This window comes from Carcharhinus amblyrhynchos, chromosome 8 (genome assembly GCF_965287045.1).
Source record: "Carcharhinus amblyrhynchos chromosome 8, sCarAmb.v2.hapA, whole genome shotgun sequence".
Taxonomy (NCBI): domain Eukaryota; kingdom Metazoa; phylum Chordata; class Chondrichthyes; order Carcharhiniformes; family Carcharhinidae; genus Carcharhinus; species Carcharhinus amblyrhynchos.
Window position 1 is genome coordinate 124,666,967 of NC_137331.1, and position 18,830 is coordinate 124,685,796.

Below are 18,830 nucleotides of genomic sequence, written 5' to 3' on the forward strand. Positions count from 1 at the left end.
ATCAGTTCCACTTTCCCGCTTTCTCCCCATAACCCTTAATTCCCCTGTCTATCAAAAGCCTATATATATATTCAGCGAGGTAGCCTCCACCACTTCAACGGGCAGAGAATTCCAAAGATTCACCACCCTTTGAGTGAAGAAGTTCCTCCTCAACTCCGACCAAACTGCGCCCCCCCCCCACTTTTCTTGAGGCTGTGCCCTCTAGTCCTGCTATCCTTTCTAAGCAGGAAGAATCTCTCTAACTCTACCCTATCAATCCCCTTCATTATCTTATACATCTCTATAAGATCCCCCCTCAGCCTTCTAAACTCCAACGAGTACAGACCCAGTCTATTTAGTCTCTCTTCACAGGCTAACCCCCTCATCTCTGGTATCAGCCCAGTGAACCTTCTCTGCACTCCCTCCGAGGCCAATATATCCTTCCGCAAATGCGGCGACCAAAACTGCACACAGTACTCCAGCTGCGGTCTCACCAGTGCCCTGTACAGTTGCAGCAAGACCTCCCTGCTTTTATATTCCATCCCCCTCGCTATAAAGGCCAACATTCCATTTGCCTTCTTGGTCACCTGCTGCACCTGCAGACTGGGTTTTTGCGACTCATGCACAAGGACCCCCAGGTCCCTCTGCACCAACATCACAACAATGACGACAATTCAAAGAGTGCTTTGGGACATTGGGAAGTTGTGAACCATTTCTATATAAATGCAAGATATTCTCTTTTCTTTACCACATGAAGTCCTCTAATTTCAATATCTTCAACACAATTTCACACAAAATTTGCATGCAGCCTAGCAACACTGGCATTACCGGGAGACACTGAGCATTACACATGAAAGATCTTAGACTTTCAGGGCATCTAAAAATGTAATGGGTGTGATAAAATCTGATACATTAAAACAGTCTAAACATAATGCAAACACTTCTCCCCACCTATGTTCAAAATTATGAAAGGCGTTGATGGGGGCAAATAAGGAGAAATGATATCAACTGTCAAGAATCTGGTAACCAGAAGATGCAAATTTAAGATAATTGGCAAAAGAATGATCATTTTTCTTTACACTGAATTTTTATGGTCTAGAATGTGCTGCCTGAAAGGGTGGTGGAAGCAGATTCAATAATAATTTTCAAAAGAGAATTAGAGACATGTTTCAAGGGCAGAAAATTACAGGGCTGACCAGACATTTGCAGTCAGCGTTATAGAAAAGGACAATGCCAATGATTTGGTTATTGATGCTGCAATTGTAATCCATTACACATCTAAGAAGAAGCAGCCTAAAGCTATTGGAGGGGATTTTCCAGCCCTTCACACCAGTGGGACCTTCTAGTCCCATTGAAGTTGACCACCGATGACAGGTTCCCCGGCAGTGGAGTAGATGAACCATGCAAAAACCTGTAGACTTTGGGGGACCTAAAGAGTCTGAAGATTTTATTTTATTTATTATTTGTTAGTCACAAATAGGCTTACATTAACACTGCAATGAAGTTACTATGAAATTCCCCTATTCACCACAGTCCGGCACCTTTCAGGTCAATGCACCTAACCAGCACATCTTTCAGAATGTGGGAGGAAACCGGTGCACTCTGAGGAAACCCACGCAGACACGGGAGAACATGCAGACTCCACATAGACAGTGACCTGAGGCCGGAATTGAACCCAGGTCCCCGGCGCTGTAAGGCAGCAGTGCTAACCACTGTGCCACCATGCCACCCATAAGTAGCACCGTGGTTAGCACTGCTGCTTCACAGTGCCAGGGACCTGGGTTCAATTCCAGCCTCGGGTCACTGTCTGTGTGGAGTCTGCATGTTCTCCCCATGTCTGCGTGGGTTTCCTCCGGGTACTCCGGTTTCCTCCCACAGTCCAAAGATGTGTGGGTTAGGTGGATTGGCCATGCTAAATTGACCCTTAGTGTCAGGGGAATTAGTAGGTTGTGGTTTTACGGGAATACGGCCTGGGGTAGGATTGTGGTCGGTACAGATTCAACGAGCTGAATGGCCTCTTCTGCACTGTAGGATTCTACGGATTCTGCCGACAGACAACGAATCGTCACATGCTGGGTGGGAAAACTCACTGCTGGGGAGGGTTGGAAAATTCTAGCCATTATTTCAATTAATTATCTGTACAACTGAGATTTACTACATGTGTTCAAAATAATGAAGGCTTCAATAAGAGTGTATAAGGGGAAGGTATTTGCATTGGCAAGAGGGTCCATAACCAGAGACACAGATTTAAAGCAATTGGCAAATAATCCAGAGAGGAAATTAGAAGATTTTACTACATGGTGAGTTGTTGTGCTGGAATGCACTGGCTGAAATGGCAGATTTAATACTAAGTTCAAAAGGAAATTGGATACATACCTGAAAAGGAAAAATGCAAGAGCATGGAAAAAGCACACAGGGAGTGGGTAAACTGGAAGCTCTTTCAACGAGGTGGTTTGGGCATGATAAACCAAATCCACCCCTGCTGTACTGCACTACTGTATGAAATGTATCCAGTTCCTCTATTACATCAGTAATAATTAACCTCAAATCATGGACAGTAAGAAGGGCTGATTTAAATGTTTTATGTTTAGAAGAATATCATCAGCACTGTACTGACATTTCAAACAAAATTCTTCAGTAGAACGGCAATTTGTCAGTTCATTTCATGCTGCCTCATTTTGAGTGTTTCCAGCATTTTCTGTTTTGATTTTGGATTTCCAATCACTGCCTTTAATTTTTGGTAAATCAATGATTCCACATCAACAATTAACTGATGCCTCAGTTACAGCAAATAATCTTTCCCATTTTACCCCATTAAAACCTGTAATCATTTAAAAAAACAGCCTAAAAATTTCAATCTTTGCATCAGGAAAATTGTTGCAAAATCGCAAGCCTTTCCTCAGAACTACGGCACTTCATTCTCAGTAACATCTAAAGTTGAAAGTTTATTTATTAGTGTCATAAGTAGACTTACATTAATACTGCAATGAAGTTATTGTGAAAATCCCCTAGTCACCACATTCCGGCGCCTCTTCAGGTACACTGAGAGGGAATTTAGCATGGTTAATGCATCTAACCAGCATGTCTTTCAGGCTGTGGGAGGAAACTGGAGCACCCGGAGGAAACCCACGCAGAATAGGGGAGAACATACACACTCAGCATAGGCATTGACCCAAGCAGGAATCAAACCCAAGACCCTGGCGCTGTGAGGCGGCAGTGCTAATCACTGTGCCACCGTGCCACCCACTACATAAAATATACAACATCTTGATAAATCTGTGCTGAATATTTTTTATGATCTTAATGTTTCTTCTATAAAGGGAACCTAGACTTAGAACATAGAACATAGAACACTACGGCACAAACAGGCCCTTCGGCCCATGAGTTGCGCCAATCACATCAACACCTACCAATCCACAAACCTATCTATAACCCCCAATCCCATTAAATCCCATATACTCATCCAGAAGTCTTTTAAAAGACCCCAGCGAGTTCGCCTCCACCACCACTGACGGCAGCCGATTCCATTCACTCACCACCCTCTGAGTGAAAAACTTACCCCTAACATCTCCTCTGTACTTGCTTCCCTACACCTTAAATCTGTGTCCTCTCGTAGCAACCATTTCAACCCGGGGAAATAGCCTCTGAGAATCCACCCTATCTATTCCTCTCAACATTTTATAAACTTCTATCAGGTCGCCTCTCAACCTTCGTCTCTCCAGGGAGAAGAGTCCCAGCTCCCTCAACCTAACTTCATAAGGCATGCCTCCCAGTCCAGGCAACATCCTTGTAAATCTCCTCTGTACCCTTTCAATAGCTTCTACGTCCTTCCTATAGTGAGGCAACCAGAACTGCGCACAGTACTCCAAGTGAGGCCTGACAAGGGTCTTATAAAGTTGCATATATGCACTATGCCACTATGACTTAACCATTGTCTTGTACAAATAGATGAGGACCGCCCACCCTTGTATCAATGCCTCTATTTACAACTCCCAAATAAATCAACACATGATTGGAACACAGTGCCAATGAATTTATATTGCTTAGCTTAATAAAATTTGACATGGCAGGAGACTCAACATGAAACTAATGAAAATATATCAAAAACTTCAATGTTGAATTCTCTGACCTATTGGAGAAAGACTGGACTGTGATCATCTGAAATAGAAACAGGAGGAGGCCATTCAGCCCCTCGAATCTGTTCCACCATTCACTTTGATCATGGCCATCTTTATCTGAACTCTATTTGGGTCTATAACCCTAAACACTTTTACATAATTAAAATATACCAATCACAGTTATGGCATTGTTAATTGACCTCCAGCTACAACTGCTTTGTAAGAGAGAGACTTCCACTTTTCCACTATTTATGTAAAGCAATGTTTCCTGCCATCACTCCTGAATAGTCCAGCTTGAATTTTAAGGACATATACCCTTGTTCTGGACTCTCTCCCGAGAGGAAATAATTTCTTGTGATCTGCTAAAAGCTATCTAAATGTCTAACATAACTGCTTTGCAACTTAAATTTTGGTTCTGTAAATACTTACGTTGACAATAATTTCCAAAGTATCCTGTGGCACAGTGAGTACAGTAAGGACCAGCATAGTTTGGTTTGCAATCACAACGCTGAGTGTAAGGATCCAAGTAACAGGTGTTTGTTACTGTGCCCTGCACATTGCATTTACAATCTGTATAGAGCAAAAACAAGTGACTGAAAAATCAATACTTCAATACAAAAGCAAACCTGCCCTTTTAGAGTACATTGATATTTTTCACTCCAGTGCTGTTTACACCATTCATTCCTCCTTATAGTCGTTAACAGCATTGTGCCACAATGTTTTGTTGATGCTGTTGATCACTGCAGGTTTTGGACTTTCAAGTTCAGTTAAGCTAGTTTGATAACAAATGGTTTCATGGTTCGGTTTTCACACACGATAAGTTCCTAATCTCCATCAGCTATCTAAAGAAAAACATTTTTAGTTTTGGCTATCCTCTAAATGTTCTCTTTGTTTTGTTTCCCTGCAGCTTCGTTGGTGAGCAGGTGACACACTCTCGACCTTCAGCAATGTCATTGTTAGCTTTGCCACATGAGTGCAGTATAGTGACCATTTCCCCCACTGTGAACCCATTTCCTGTCTCAGATGTGGGTAAGCTGACATGTTCACAATACAGCAGAGCTACAGACTAGTTACAGTAGAGGGGAGAAATTATAATCTCATGGTATGGTGTTACTATAAATTCTTTTACATAACTCATGAGTTTGGGAATATGGTGATATAGTGATACTGTCACTAGATTAATGCTCTGGGGACATGGGTTCAAATCCCACCATGGCAACTGGTAAAATTTTAAATTCAATTAATAAAAAATCTGGAACTGAAAGTTAGTCACAGTAATGGTGACCATGAAACTATCACTGATTGTTGTAAAATCCCACCTGGTTCGCTAATGTCCTTGAGGGAAGGAAATTCACCATCTTTACCTGGTCAGAACTGGGTCCACACCAATGTGATCTGAACTGCCCTCTGAAATAGCCTAGCAGACCGCTTAGTTCAAGGGCAATTAGAGTCATAGAGTTATACAGTATAGAAGAGGTCCTTCTGTCCATCAATCCTGCACCAACAAACCTACACTAAATGTACACTCCTCCCATGTTCCAACACTTGGCCCACTGCCTTGAATGTTATGGCAAGTGCTCATCCATGTACTTTTTAAAGATTGTGAGATTTCCTGCCTCTACTACCCTCCCAGGCAGTGCATTCCAGACTCCCACTACTCCCTGGATGAAAAATGTTTTACTCAAATCCCCTTTAAACCTCCTGCCCCTCACATTAAAATTATTCCCTCATGTTATTGACTCTCAAGTACCCAGATCTGCACCTAAGTGCTGTAAACTGTAGGGCTGTCAGCTGTATGCAGGAAGATAGGATTAGAAAGGGCATCTGGGTATCTTTGAGTTAGCATGGAGAGAAGATGGACCAAATTGCCCCTTTCTGTGCTATATCATTTCTATGGTTCAACTAAGGGGAACAGCTGCTTCCTATCTACCCTGTCCATTCTCCTCATAATCAGCAACAGATGCTGACCTTTGAGCAGTGTGGTGGCACAGTGGTGAGCACTGCTGCCAGGGACCTGGGTTCAATTACCAGCTTAGGTCACTGTCTGTATGAGGTTTGCACGTTCTCCCCATGTCTGTGTGGATTTCCTCCAGGTGCTCCGGTTTCCTCCCACAGTCCAAAGGTGGGCAGGTTAGGTGGATTGGCCATGCTAAATTTTACTTCAGTATTCACAGTGGAAAAGGATCTTGGTGGTTGTAGTGCAGGCTTGCGGTGGACTGAAAAGCTTGAGTATGTTGACACTAAAAAAGAGGATGTGTTGGAGCCTTTGAAAAGCATCAAGATAGATAAGTCACTGGGACCGGATGGGATGTACCCCAGGTTACTGTGGGAGACAAGGGAAGCGATTGCAGAGCCTCTGGCAATGATCTTTGCGTCGTTGATGGAGACGGGAGAGGTTCTGGAGGATTGCGGATGTGGTTCCTTTATTCAAGAAAGGGAGAAGAGATAGCCCAGGAAATTATCAACCAGTGAGTCTAACCTCAGTGGTTGGTATGTTGATGGAGAAGATCCTGAGAGACAGGATTTATGAATATTTGGAGAGGTGTCGTATGATCAAAAATAGTCAGCATGGCTTTGTTAAAGGCAGATCGTGCCTTACGAGCCTGGTTGAGATTTTTGAAGATGTGACTAAACACATTGACGAAGGAAGAGCAGTAGATGTGGTTTATATGGACTTCAGCAAGGCGTTTGATAAGGTCTCCCATGCAAGGTTTATTGAGAAAGTGAGGGGGCATGGGATCCAAGGGGACATTGCTTTGTGGATCCAGAACTGGCTTGCCCACAGAAGGCAGAGAGTGGTTGTAGATGGGTTTTTTTCTGCATGGAGGTCGGCCGCCAGTGGAGTGCCCCAGGGATCTGTTCTGGCACCCTTGCTCTTTGTGATTTTTACAAATGACCTGGATAAGGAAGTGGAGGGATGGGTTGGTAAGTTTGCCGATGACACAAAGGTTGGAAGTGTTGTGGATAGTGTGGAGAGATGTCAGAAGTTGCAGCATAACATAGATAGGATGCAAGACTGGGATGGACTTCAACCCGGACAAGTGTGTGGTGTTCATTTTGGCAGGTCAAATGGGATGATGGAATATAATATTAAGGGTAAGACTCTTAGCAGTGTGGAAGATCAGAAAGATCTTGGGGTCCAGGTGCGTAGGACTCTCAAATCGGCTTCGCAGGTAGAGAACGTGGTTAAGAAGGTGTATGGTGTACTGGCCTTCATCAATCAAGGAACTGAGTTTAGGAGTCGGGAGATAATATTGCAGCTGTATAAGACCCTAGTCAGACTCCACTTGGAGTACTGTGCTCAGTTCTGGTCACCTCATTACAGGAAGGATGTGGAAGCCACAGGAAGGGTGCAGAGGAGATTTACAAGGATGTTACTTGGATTAGATGGCAGGATAGTTTGAGAGGGCTCGGTCTTTTCTCCTTAGAAAGACGAAGGATGAGAGGTGACCTGATAGAGGTGTATAAGATGTTGAGAGGTATTGATCGAGTGGATTCTCAGAGGCTTTTTCCCAGGGCTGGAATGGCTGCCACAAAAGGACACAGGTTTAGGGTGCTGGGGAGTAGGTACAGAGGAGATGTTGGGGTAAGTTTTTCACTCAGAGGGTGGTGGATGAGTGGAATCGGCTGCTGGCAGTGGTGGTGGAGGCGGATTTGATAGGGTCTTCTAACAGACTTTTGGATGAGTACATGGGACTTAGTAAGATAGAGGGTTATAGGTAAGCCTAGTAGATAGGGATATGTTCGGCACAACTTGTGGGCCAAAGGGCCTGTTTGTGCTGTAGTTTTTCTATGTTCTATGTTCTAAATTGCTCCTTATTGTCATAGGGACTAGCTAGGGTAAATGCATGGGGTTATGGAGATAGGGCCCGAGTGGGATTGTGGTCAGTGCATACTTGAAAGGCTGAACGGCCTCATTCTACAGTGGAGGGGTTCTATGATTGTATGCCAGTGACATCCAAATTCCATGAAATAATTTTTTTAAATTGTCAATGTTAATTAAAATTTCACAAGCAAAATTTGTTGCAAAATACTTTTTTCACCTACTAAATTACAGAATTGTTTCCATCTGGATGCTTTCAGATTGTTATTTGAAGAAATCTGGCACAAAAAAAATCATAACTTTGTTTCCTTAATGAGATTTCTTTTTTTTTGTTTTTAATCCTATTCAATCAAATCAAGTCCAATTCAGAGTCCCAACAAGTTGAGACATTCCCAACCCAAGCTGACAAGACAGGGCTCTCATCTCCTGTTTTGGGCTTGATCTACATGATCCAAGCTGCTCGGAGTCGGCATAGCACCTTCTCCAAGGCTTGATCTCATTTGCATCTTAGCCAAAGGGCCAAGATGCCGCTTTTAAAAATTGCTTCAAATAAAGCTAAAATGTAACCTAATGACTTCAACCAAGCACAGCATGTTGATACTACACTTGATCTCAGCCAAAAGGCAGACTATTAGAGATGTTTTTTGCAGCATTAGGTGTTAATTATTTTCCTTCAAATAAAAGCTGTCATTATTTTATTCATAAATAACATTTCATTTTGGATCTCTAGATTTCAAAATAATCTTCAGCATCTTAAACATTTACATTAACTGTTACTGGGGATAATTTGGCACAGTGAAGAATGACCTGTTGATGTAATCAGGCCCATAGGGATGAACTTGCAGCTCCCCAAATATCAGGGACAGCGGTGAATGCGACCGAAAAGTTACAAGGCCAGCCTATATTGGTTTCCTAACCTTTTTGCCCGGTGTGTGTTTCTATGAGAAGATTTGGTGAACTAATCCGAAGATGTCTGCCTCCAGAGAGGGAGACAAGTGGTCACATGATTATAGAAAGCCTGAGGTGTCAATTAGACATCTACATTTCAAAACATACCAGGCACTTACCGAGGAGCAGGCTGGTATGCCAGCGTTCCAGGTTGGTCTGCAGGCTTTCCTGCCTACCTGGGTTAAGCTACAGTCAAACATTATCCTGCAGCAAGTCTCTTTTCTGTTCCTTCTCTCCACCACTACCCCCCTCACCAACAACCGCTGCCACAATGGTGGCCTGGCTGCCATTTTTAAAATTAAAGTGTTAACAATAAGTTGCTGAAAGAGCAACCTCAATGTTGAAGTGCCTTCTTAATTACTTACCTTTTATTTCAGCTGGGTGTGGCTCTGATTTATCCTTCAGCTTCAAGAGCCCATCTACCACTCATAATTGGACAAGGAATCTGCCTCCATGCCAACTAAGAGAGCACCACAGTAACACTTCCAATGAATGATTTTTATCCCCAGGGGCATATTTGGGAACTGGAATTTAAAATAGGGAGATCGGGACATACTGGTAATGTTAGGGGAATGGTAACCCAGAAGTCAGGTTGATGGTCTGGGTCATGAATACACAGTGATGTGGTTGACTTTTAACTGCCCATTGAAGTGGCAAAGTGAGCCATTGAGTTCAAGGGCAATTAGGGCTGAACAACAAACGCTGGCCTTGCCAGCAATGCCAACATCCCATGAAAGAATAAATTTACAATCCTGGTTCCTGCTTCCTACCCCAGAAACAAAACCAGCCCACCATATCTTTGTTAGAGTGTAATTTATAGTTGAAAGGAGTTAGCAGAAATTGATGAAATATATATTGTCACTCTCAGCTGCACCATTGCACAATCATAGTAAAGATGCTGTCTGGCAGCCTTTAGATTAAAGACCCAGCCATGACATAATATCAACCAAATCCACAGTAGCCCTTAGGCATCACACCCAATGTAAATTCTAAATGCTTACTTTGGAAATCTCCAGCCGATGGGTTTATTGTTACCGGATGAGGGGTCGAGTAAACAGGAACAGCTGGAAGAAAACATGCTCACAGTCAAAATCATCATTTCTACACCATATGCAAATTAATTCTCTTTTATAAGTGTTAAGAGTTTTTTTTCCAAGGAAGGAATTCGTTTTTCTTTTCAACTTTGATCACTTATTTCCCCCTCTCTCCGCACATGTCGATATGTACTAGAATACAGTTCTGAAAAGTGCCATGGTATTATATCCTTAAGGTGTAGTGTCCAGAACTGGTCAAATACTGGAGGGATGATTTTACCAGGGCTTTGTATTGGTGAAACTTGACTTCTACCCACTTGTATTCTCAGCCTTTTGGCTAAGATCAAATGTAGTATCAACATGCTATACTTGGTTGAAGTCATTTGGTTACATTTTAACTTCATTTGAAGCAATTTTTAAAAGTGGCATCTCAGCCTTTTGGCTAAGATGCAAATGAGATCAAGCCTTGGAAAAGGTGCCATGCCATTTCCATTCAGCTTGGATCATATAGATCAAGCCCAAGATAGGAGGTGAGAGTCCTGCCTTGCCAGCTTGGATTAGGAATGTCTCATTTGTTGAGACTCTGAATTGGACTTGATTTGATTGAATTGGATAAAGATATTTTTAAAAACTTGTTTTCTATTCTGCTTCTCGGCCGTCTGGCTAAGATCAAGCCCAAGATGGGGTCCAATGCCTTATCTTGTCAGCTTGGATTCTGTCTCTCTTGTGGGAACCATAAATTTGGTTCAATTGGATTTTGAATTTGCTTTTATGCAGCAAGTAAGGAATGGATCTGGGTTTGCCTGATTCTCTCTGAGCACTGGCTTTGTAACTTAAAGATGGAGTAAACTATTAGAAAAAAAACTTTTATTCTCTTCCTCTAAGTGCTTTTTCATGACTTATTGATATATGTATCTGGACCCCAAAGTCTCTGCAGGCCAGACTACAGTTCCATCTCTTCCAAAAGGCTATCTGAATCGTACACCACAGGAGACAGTTTTTTAATATTTGTTAGCGGACGTAGGCATTGCTGGTTAGACTAGCATTTATCTCTAATTATCCTAAAGGAAGTGGTGGTAAGTTAATTTTCGAACCACTGCATTCCATGTGGTGTAGTTATCTGTTTATATCTGTATAACTCTGCCACTTCATTGTGTCCCGTAACTACCTCCCCAGATCCATTTTCTAAGGGGCCTTTGTTCATTTCGACCTCTTTCTTAATTTCTATATATTTAAAGAAGCTCCTCTTGTCAGTTTTTACATTCGTCTTGCATTTGCTCTCACAGTTTATCTTCTCTCTTTTTATTATGTTTTTAGTCTTCCTTTGAAGGATGAAGGAAAATTAAGGATATAAATGGCAGGATTCGGGAACCATGGATGAGAAGGGAAATTGTAAGCTTAGTCAAAAGGAAGCATACAATAGATCTAGGCATCTAAAAACTGACGAAGTTTCTGAGGAGTACAGTGAAAGTAAAAAGGAACTTAAACATGAATTAGGAGGGCTAAAGGGGGTCATGAAATGTCTTTAGCAAACAGGGTCCAGGAGAATCCCATGGCTTTTTTTACATGTATTAGGAGCAAGAGGGTTGCAAGAGAAAGAATAGGCGCACTAAAGGATAATGGAGGGAAGTTATGCATGGAGTCACAAAGTGGGTGAAATCCTTATTGAATACTTTGTATCAGTATTCACCAAGGAGAAGGCCATGACAGATGTTGAGGGATAGAATCATAGAATCATAGAACCATACAGTGCAGAAAGAAGCCCTTCGGCCCATTGAGTCTGCACCGACCACAATCCCACCCAGACTCTACCCCTATATCCCTACATATTTTACATGCTAATCCCTCTAACCTAAGCATCCTAGTATACTAAGGGGCAATTTTAGCATGGCCAATCAACCTAATCCACACATTTTTGGACTGTGGGAGGAAACCGGAGCACGTGGAGGAAACCCACACAGACACGAGGAGAATGTGCAAACTCCACACAGACAGTGACCCAAGCTGGGAATCAAACCCAGGTTCCTGGGGCTGTGAAGCAGCAGTGCTAATCACTGTGCTACCGTGCCGCCCATGGGTGTGAATAATCAAGGGAATGTCAATATATCAAAGGGGAAGTGTTGAGTACCCTAAATTACATCAAGGTAGACAAGAGGGGAGGTGATAGCCAAGTGGTATTAATCCAGAAACTCAGCTAATATTCTGGGGACCCAAGTTCAAATCCTGCCATAGTAGATGGTAGAATTTGAATTCAGTAAAAAAAAATCTGGAATTAAGAATCTACTGGTGACCATGAAACCATTGTCGATTGTTGGATAAACCCATCTGGTTCACTAATGCCCTTTAGAGATGAAATCTGCTGTCCTTACCCAGTCTGGCCTACATGTGACTCCAGAGCCACAGCAATGCGGTTGACTCTTAACTGCCATCAGGCAACTAGGGATGAGCAATAAATGCTGGCCAGCCAGCGACACCTTGTCCCATGAATGGATAAAACAAAAGTATCTGGGTTGGATGGGATCTATCCCAAATTACAGCGGAAGGCAATGGAAGAAATAGCTGGATCCTTAACAGATATCTTCACATCCTCTTTGATCACAGAGGACTGGAGAGTAGCCAATGTTCCCTTGTTTAAGAAAGGAAGCAAGGATAATCCAGGAAATTACAGGCCGGTGAACCTGACGTCTGTGGTGGGGAAGCTTTTGGAGAAGATACTGAGGGGCAGGATATGTGCACATTTGGAAGAAAATGGATTAGTTAGTGACAGGCAGAATGGTTTTGTATGAAAAGGTCATGTCTCACCAACTTGACAAGTTTTTTTGAAGAGGTGACAAAGAAAATTGATGAGGGGAAGACTGTGGATGTAGAACAAAGAACAAAAAAAATTACAGCATAGGAACAGGCCCTTCAGCCCTCCAAGCCTGCACCAACCATGCCGCCCGACTGAATTAAAACCTCCTACCCTTCTGGGGACCATATCCCTCTATTCCCAACCTATTCATGTATTTGTCAAGATGCCCCTTAAACGTCACTACCGTATCCGCTTCCACTACCTCCCCCGGCAGCGAGCTCCAGGCACCCACCACCCTCTGTGTAAAAAATCTGCCTCGTACATCTTCTTTAAACTTTGCCCCTCGCACCTTAAACCTGTAACCCCTAGTAATTGATTTTTCCACCTGGAGATAGCTTCCGATTATCCGTTCTGTCCATACCCCTCATAATCTTGTAGACTTCTATCAGGTCACCCTTCAACATCCATCGCTCCAGTGAGAACAAATCAAGTTTCTCCAAATCTCCTCATAGCTAATACTCTCCATATCAGGCAACGTTCTGGTAAATCTTTTCTGTACCCTCTCCAAAGCCTCCACATCCTTCCAGTAATGTGGCAACCAGGATTGGCAGCCTAAACTAAGGTTCTATAAAGTTGTAACATGACTTGCCATTTTTAAACTCAATACCCCAGCCAATGAAGGCAAGCATGCCGTATGCCTTCTTGACTACTTTCTCCACCTGCATTGCCACTTTCAGTGACCTGTGTACCTGTACACCCAGATCCCTTTGCCTATCAATACTCTTAAAGGTTCTGCCACTTACAGTATATTTCCTACCTGTATTAGACCTTCCAAAATGTATTATCTCACATTTGTCTGGATTAAGCTTCATCTGCCATCTCTTCACCCAAGTCTCCAACTGATCTATATCCTGCTGTATTGTCTGATGGTCCATATCCTACTACTGCAGAAAACGCAGATGCATGGGATTGAGGGTGATTTAGCAGTTTGGGTCAGGAATTGGTTAGCTGATAGAAGACAGAGGGTGGCGGTTGATGGGAAATATTCAACCTGGAGTTCAGTTACAAGTGGTGTGCCTCAGGGATCTGTTTTGGGGCCACTGCTGTTTGTCATTTTTATAAATGACCTAGATGAGGGTGTAGAAGGATGGGTTAGTAAATTTGCTGATGACACCAAAGTTGGAGGAGTTGTAGACAGTGAGGATGGATGTTACAGTTTGCAGAGGGGCATAGATAAGCTGCAGAGGTGGCAAATGGAGTTTAATACGGAAAAGTGTGAGGTGATTCACTTTGGTAAGAGTAACAGGAGTACAGAATATAGGGCGAATGGAAGGACTCTTCATAGTGTCGACGAGCAGAGAGATCTCGGTGTACATGTGCATAGATCCCTGAAAGTTGGCACCCAGGTTGATAAGGTTGTTAAGAAGGCGTACGGTGTGTTAGCTTTAATTGGTAGAGGGATTGAATTTCCAAGCCGTGAGATAGATCGTGTTGCAACTGTACAAAACTCTGGTGCGGCCGCACTTGGAGTATTGCGTACAGTTCTGGTCGCTGCATTATAAGAAAGATGTGGAGGCGTTGGAAAGGGTGCAGAGGAGGTTTACCAGGATGTTGCCTGGAATGGTGGGATGGTCTTATGAGGAAAGGCTGAGGGACTTGAGGTTATTTTCGTTAGAGGGAAGGTTAAGAGGTGACCTAATTGAGGCATACAAGATGATCAGAGGGTCAGATAGGGTGGATAGTGAGAGCCTTTTTCCTTGGATGGTGATGGCTAACAGGAGGGGACATAGCTTTAAATTGAGGGGTGGTAATTATAGGACGGATGTCAGAGGTAGGTTCTTTACTCAGAGGGTAGTAAGGGTATGGAATGCCCTGCCTGCAGCAGTTGTGGACTCGCCAACTTTAAGGGCGTTCAAATGGTCAGTGGATAGGCATATGGATAATACTGAATTAGTTTAGGTTAGAGGGTCATTAGGCTCCTTCCACTGGTCAGCGCAACTTCGAGGGCCGAAGGGCCTGTACTGCGCTGTAATGTCTATGTTCTATGTTCTATTTATCCCTATCCGCAAATCCACCATGTAGTTTATGTGGACTTTAATAAGGTGTTTGACAAGGTCCCACATGGCAGACTGCTACAAAAACTAAAATTACATGGGATTTGGGGAGGGCTGACTAAATAAATGCAGGACTAGCTTGGTTATAGAAGACAGAGAGTAGCAGTGGATGTTTTTCAGAATGGAGATCTGTAGCCAGTGGTGTTCCGCAGGGATCAGTGCTGGGACCTCTGTTGTTTGTAATATATATAAATGATCTGGAGGAAAATATGAAGGGTCTGATTAGTAAGTTTGCGGATGACACAAAGATTGGTGGAGCTGCTAATAGTGCCAGGGATTGTCAGAGGGTACAACAGGATATCGATAAATTGGAGAGTTGGGCACAGAAATGGCAGATGGAGTTTAGTCTGGACAAATGAGTGGTGATGCATTTTAGAGGATCAAATTTGGTGTGACTTATACTGTAAATGGCAGAACCCTTAGGAACATTAACATACAGAGAGATTAGCGCGCGTAGGTCCACAGTTCCCTAAAACTGGCAACAGAGATAGCCAAGATGATTAAGAAAGCATATAGCATGCTTGCCTTCATCAGCCAGGGCACTGAGTACAATGTTACAGTTATATAAAACCTTGGTCAGGCCACATTTGGAGCACTGTGTGCAGTTCTGGTCACCACACTACCAGAGGACATGGAAGCTTTGGAAAGAGTGCAAAGAAGGTTCACCAGGATGTTGCCTGGTTTCAAGGGTGTTGGCTATGAGGAGGGGTTGAATAAACTGGGATTGTTTTCACTGGAAAGATGGAGGCTGAGGGGAGACCTGATAGAGATCTATAAAATTATAAGAGGCTTAGACAGGGTGGATAGTCAGAGGCTTCTTCCAAGGGTGGAAGTGGCATTTACAAGGCGGTACAGGTTCAAGGTGAGAGGGGGAAAGTTTAAGGGAAGTGTGCAGGCGACGCTTTTCACGCAGAGAGTGGCAGGTGCCTGGAATGCTCGGCCAGAGGAGGTGGCGGAAGCAGGCACATCAGCAACATTTAAGAGGCATCTAGATGGATACATGAATATGGAGGGAATAGAGGGGTACAACCTGAGAAAGGGCAGGAGGTTTTTGTTTAGTTTAGTTAGAGCATCATGTACAGCATAGGCTTGGAGGGCCAAAGGGCCTGTTCCTGTGCTGTACTTTTCTTTGTTCTTCAGGGCTATCACTGACTTTTGTCTCCTTATATGAAATTTCTTTCAATTCAATACCATGGTTAGCTTTGGTTGGTTTATCCCTCTCTTAGAATCTTCCCTCTTTACTGGGATATACTTTTGCTGAGCATCATGAATGATCTCCTTAAATGTCTGTCACTGATTACTTAATGTCTTTCCTGCTAATCTATTCGCCCAGCCCTCTTTGGCTAACTCTATCCTCATTTTCTTATAATTCCCTTTATTTAAGTTTAACACAGTTATTTCCGACCCAGGTTTCTCACTCTATCAAACTGAATATTAAATTCTACCATGTTATGATCATTACTTCCTAGGAGATCTTTTACTGAGGTCGTCAAATTACTATGAGGATCATGGCCACTGTGAATTTCAGCTTCCAAAATGTAACTGTGCACAACATATTTAAATTAGAGATCAGATCATCATCTCTGGATTACAGATGCCAAATTCTCCAACTGGAATCACAAAATATTAGATTGCTCATGTTGCAGGTTGCTGGGGACTGAGCAAAAGAGCATTTAGCCAAGTTAAATCCTTAAAGACAGATGGATAAAGCTGTAATACATACAAAGACACTGAGGGAAGTTGTAGTATCCAAGGGAACATCTATCGCAGTGTTCACCGCTGAACTGAGGCTTGCAGCGACACAGACCTGTTGTTCCATCACATCCGTCTGTGAATTCAGGATTACACCTGCAGGCTGAAGAGAATAAAAAGCATTTATTCATAAATCAAATTTAGAACCCTCATCCATGAGTTCAGATCTCTCAGAAAATGCTGAAGTACTCAGCAGATCAGGCAGCATCTATGGGGCAATAAATGAATAGAGCTAACCAATCTGACAAAAGGCCACCAACCTGAATTGTTAACTCTGGGCCTTATGCTAATTCTGGAATCCTATGAGCCAGGACAGTTAGTACGATTTTGCAAACCCAGGCAGTATGGTGGGGGTTACACATAGTGTGACATGACACAACAAGATCCTGGTTGAGGCCGTCCTCATGTGTGCGGCACTTGGCTATCAGTTTCTGCTTGGCGATTCTGCATTGTTGTGGGTCTTGAAGACCGTCTTGGAGTACACTTACCCAAGAAAGCGTCCTACTAACTATCCTGGCTTGAGACAATTCACTTCTTTAACTTGTGATTAAACCTCTCTCCACTCGCATTGTCTATACTGTACCTATAAAGACTTGATTATCTGGCATTCCAACTATTATCTTGCAAATGAATTTGTGTCTATACATGCCTTGTTTGTGAACCCAATCCTCCACTCATCTGATGAAGGAGCAGCACTCTGAAAGCTCGTAATACCAAATAAACCTGTTGGACTTTGGCCTGATGTTGTGAGACTTCTTACTGTAACTTCTTCAAGTTAAATGTTTAATATATGTTTAACAATTTATTTAGAGGAAATATGCAGCTTGTTTTATTCTCTCAGTGGGATGTGGGAGTCACTGGCAAGGTCAACATTTGTTGCCCTTGAACTGAGTGTCTCGCTCGGCCATTTCAGAGGGCAGTTCAGAGCCAACCCCATTGCTGTGGCTCTGGAGTCACATGAAGGCTAGACCAGGTAAAAATCATGGATTTCCTTCCCTAAAGGACATTAGTGAACCAGATGGATGTTTACAACAATCAAAAATGGCTTCAAGGTCAACATTAGACTCTTAATTCCAAATTTCAATTTAATTCAAATGCCACGTTAACCTGGGTCTCTGGATTACTCATCTAAGAGATGGCTTTTTGGAACAGCTTGTGGTACAGCCCACTACGGAACAGGCAATTCTGGATTTGGTGATGTGTAATGAGTCAGATGTGATAAGGGAGCTTACAGGAGTTTGTGTTGGTGCAGATTCGCTGAGCTGAAGGGCCTATCTTGCACTATACATTTCTATGATTCTAAGGTGAATGAACCGTTAAGAGGCAATGACCATAATACAATAAAGTTCACCCTGTGGTTTGAGAGGGAGATGCTGAAATCAGATGCAACGGTATTACAGTTGAGTAAAGATAACTACAGAGGCATGAGGGAGGAGCTGGCCAGAGTTGACTGGGAGAGGGGTCTAGCTAGAAGGACAGTGGAACAGCGTGGCAGGAGTTTCTGGAAGTAATTCAGTGGCGGATGAAACTATAACTAGGGGGCATGGCCTCAAAATAAGCAGGAGCAGATTTAGGACTGAGTTGAGGAGGAACTTCTTCACACAAAGGGTTGTGAATCTGTGGAATTCCCGTCCAGTGAAGCAGTTGAGGCTACCTCATTGAATGTTTCTAAGGCAAGGATAGATAAATTTTTGAACAGTAAAGGAATTAAGGGTTATGGTGAGCAGGGGGGTAAGTGGAGCTGAGACCATGAAAAGATCAGTCGTGATCTTATTGAATGGCAGAGCAGGCTCGAGGGGCCAAATTCAAACTCCTGCTCCTAGTTCTTATGTTCTTGAGAGACAGCAACATTACATTCAAAGGAAGAAATAGCAATCTAAGGGGAGGACAAGACAACTATGGCTGATGAGAGAAGTCAGGGACAGCATCAAAGCAAAAGAAAAAGTATACAGTGTGATGAGGATTAGTGGGAAGCCAGGGGACTAGGAAGCCTTTAAAAACCAACAGTTGACTAAAAAAGAAATAAGGTGGGAGAAGATGAAATATGAAGGTAAGCTTGCCAGTAATATAAAAAGAAGATTGCAAGTTTTATTTTAGATTTATAAAGAGTTTGAGAGAGTCAAGAGTAAATAAATAATACAATAAATCCATCCTCTCGGATGGATTTAGAAGATCTGTTGGCAATATTTCAAAGAAAGTCAATGGAGGTCTCTCCCAGTGTCCAGCCTAAAATTTACCCTTTAACCAACATTACTAAAACTGAGGTTTTGA

General features: G+C 42.8%; 1 protein-coding gene and 1 non-coding gene across 2 annotated transcripts in view; one reads left to right on the forward strand and one right to left on the reverse strand.

Moving 5' to 3' along the window:
* Positions 1 to 18,830, reverse strand: part of lama3 (laminin, alpha 3) — a 462,187-nt gene that overhangs the window by 323,128 nt on the left and 120,229 nt on the right. Inside the window, exons 10-12 of the mRNA XM_080194758.1 lie at positions 16,531 to 16,662; positions 9,870 to 9,932; positions 4,527 to 4,667 (exon numbers count right to left, since the gene is read on the reverse strand). Coding sequence (XP_080050884.1) covers positions 4,527 to 4,667; positions 9,870 to 9,932; positions 16,531 to 16,662 — 336 coding nt within the window. The remainder of the gene's footprint in view (positions 1 to 4,526; positions 4,668 to 9,869; positions 9,933 to 16,530; positions 16,663 to 18,830) is intronic.
* LOC145347116 (U2 spliceosomal RNA) lies at positions 10,220 to 10,418 on the forward strand. Its single transcript, XR_013887774.1, has one exon. It is a non-coding gene; the product is annotated as a U2 spliceosomal RNA (small nuclear RNA).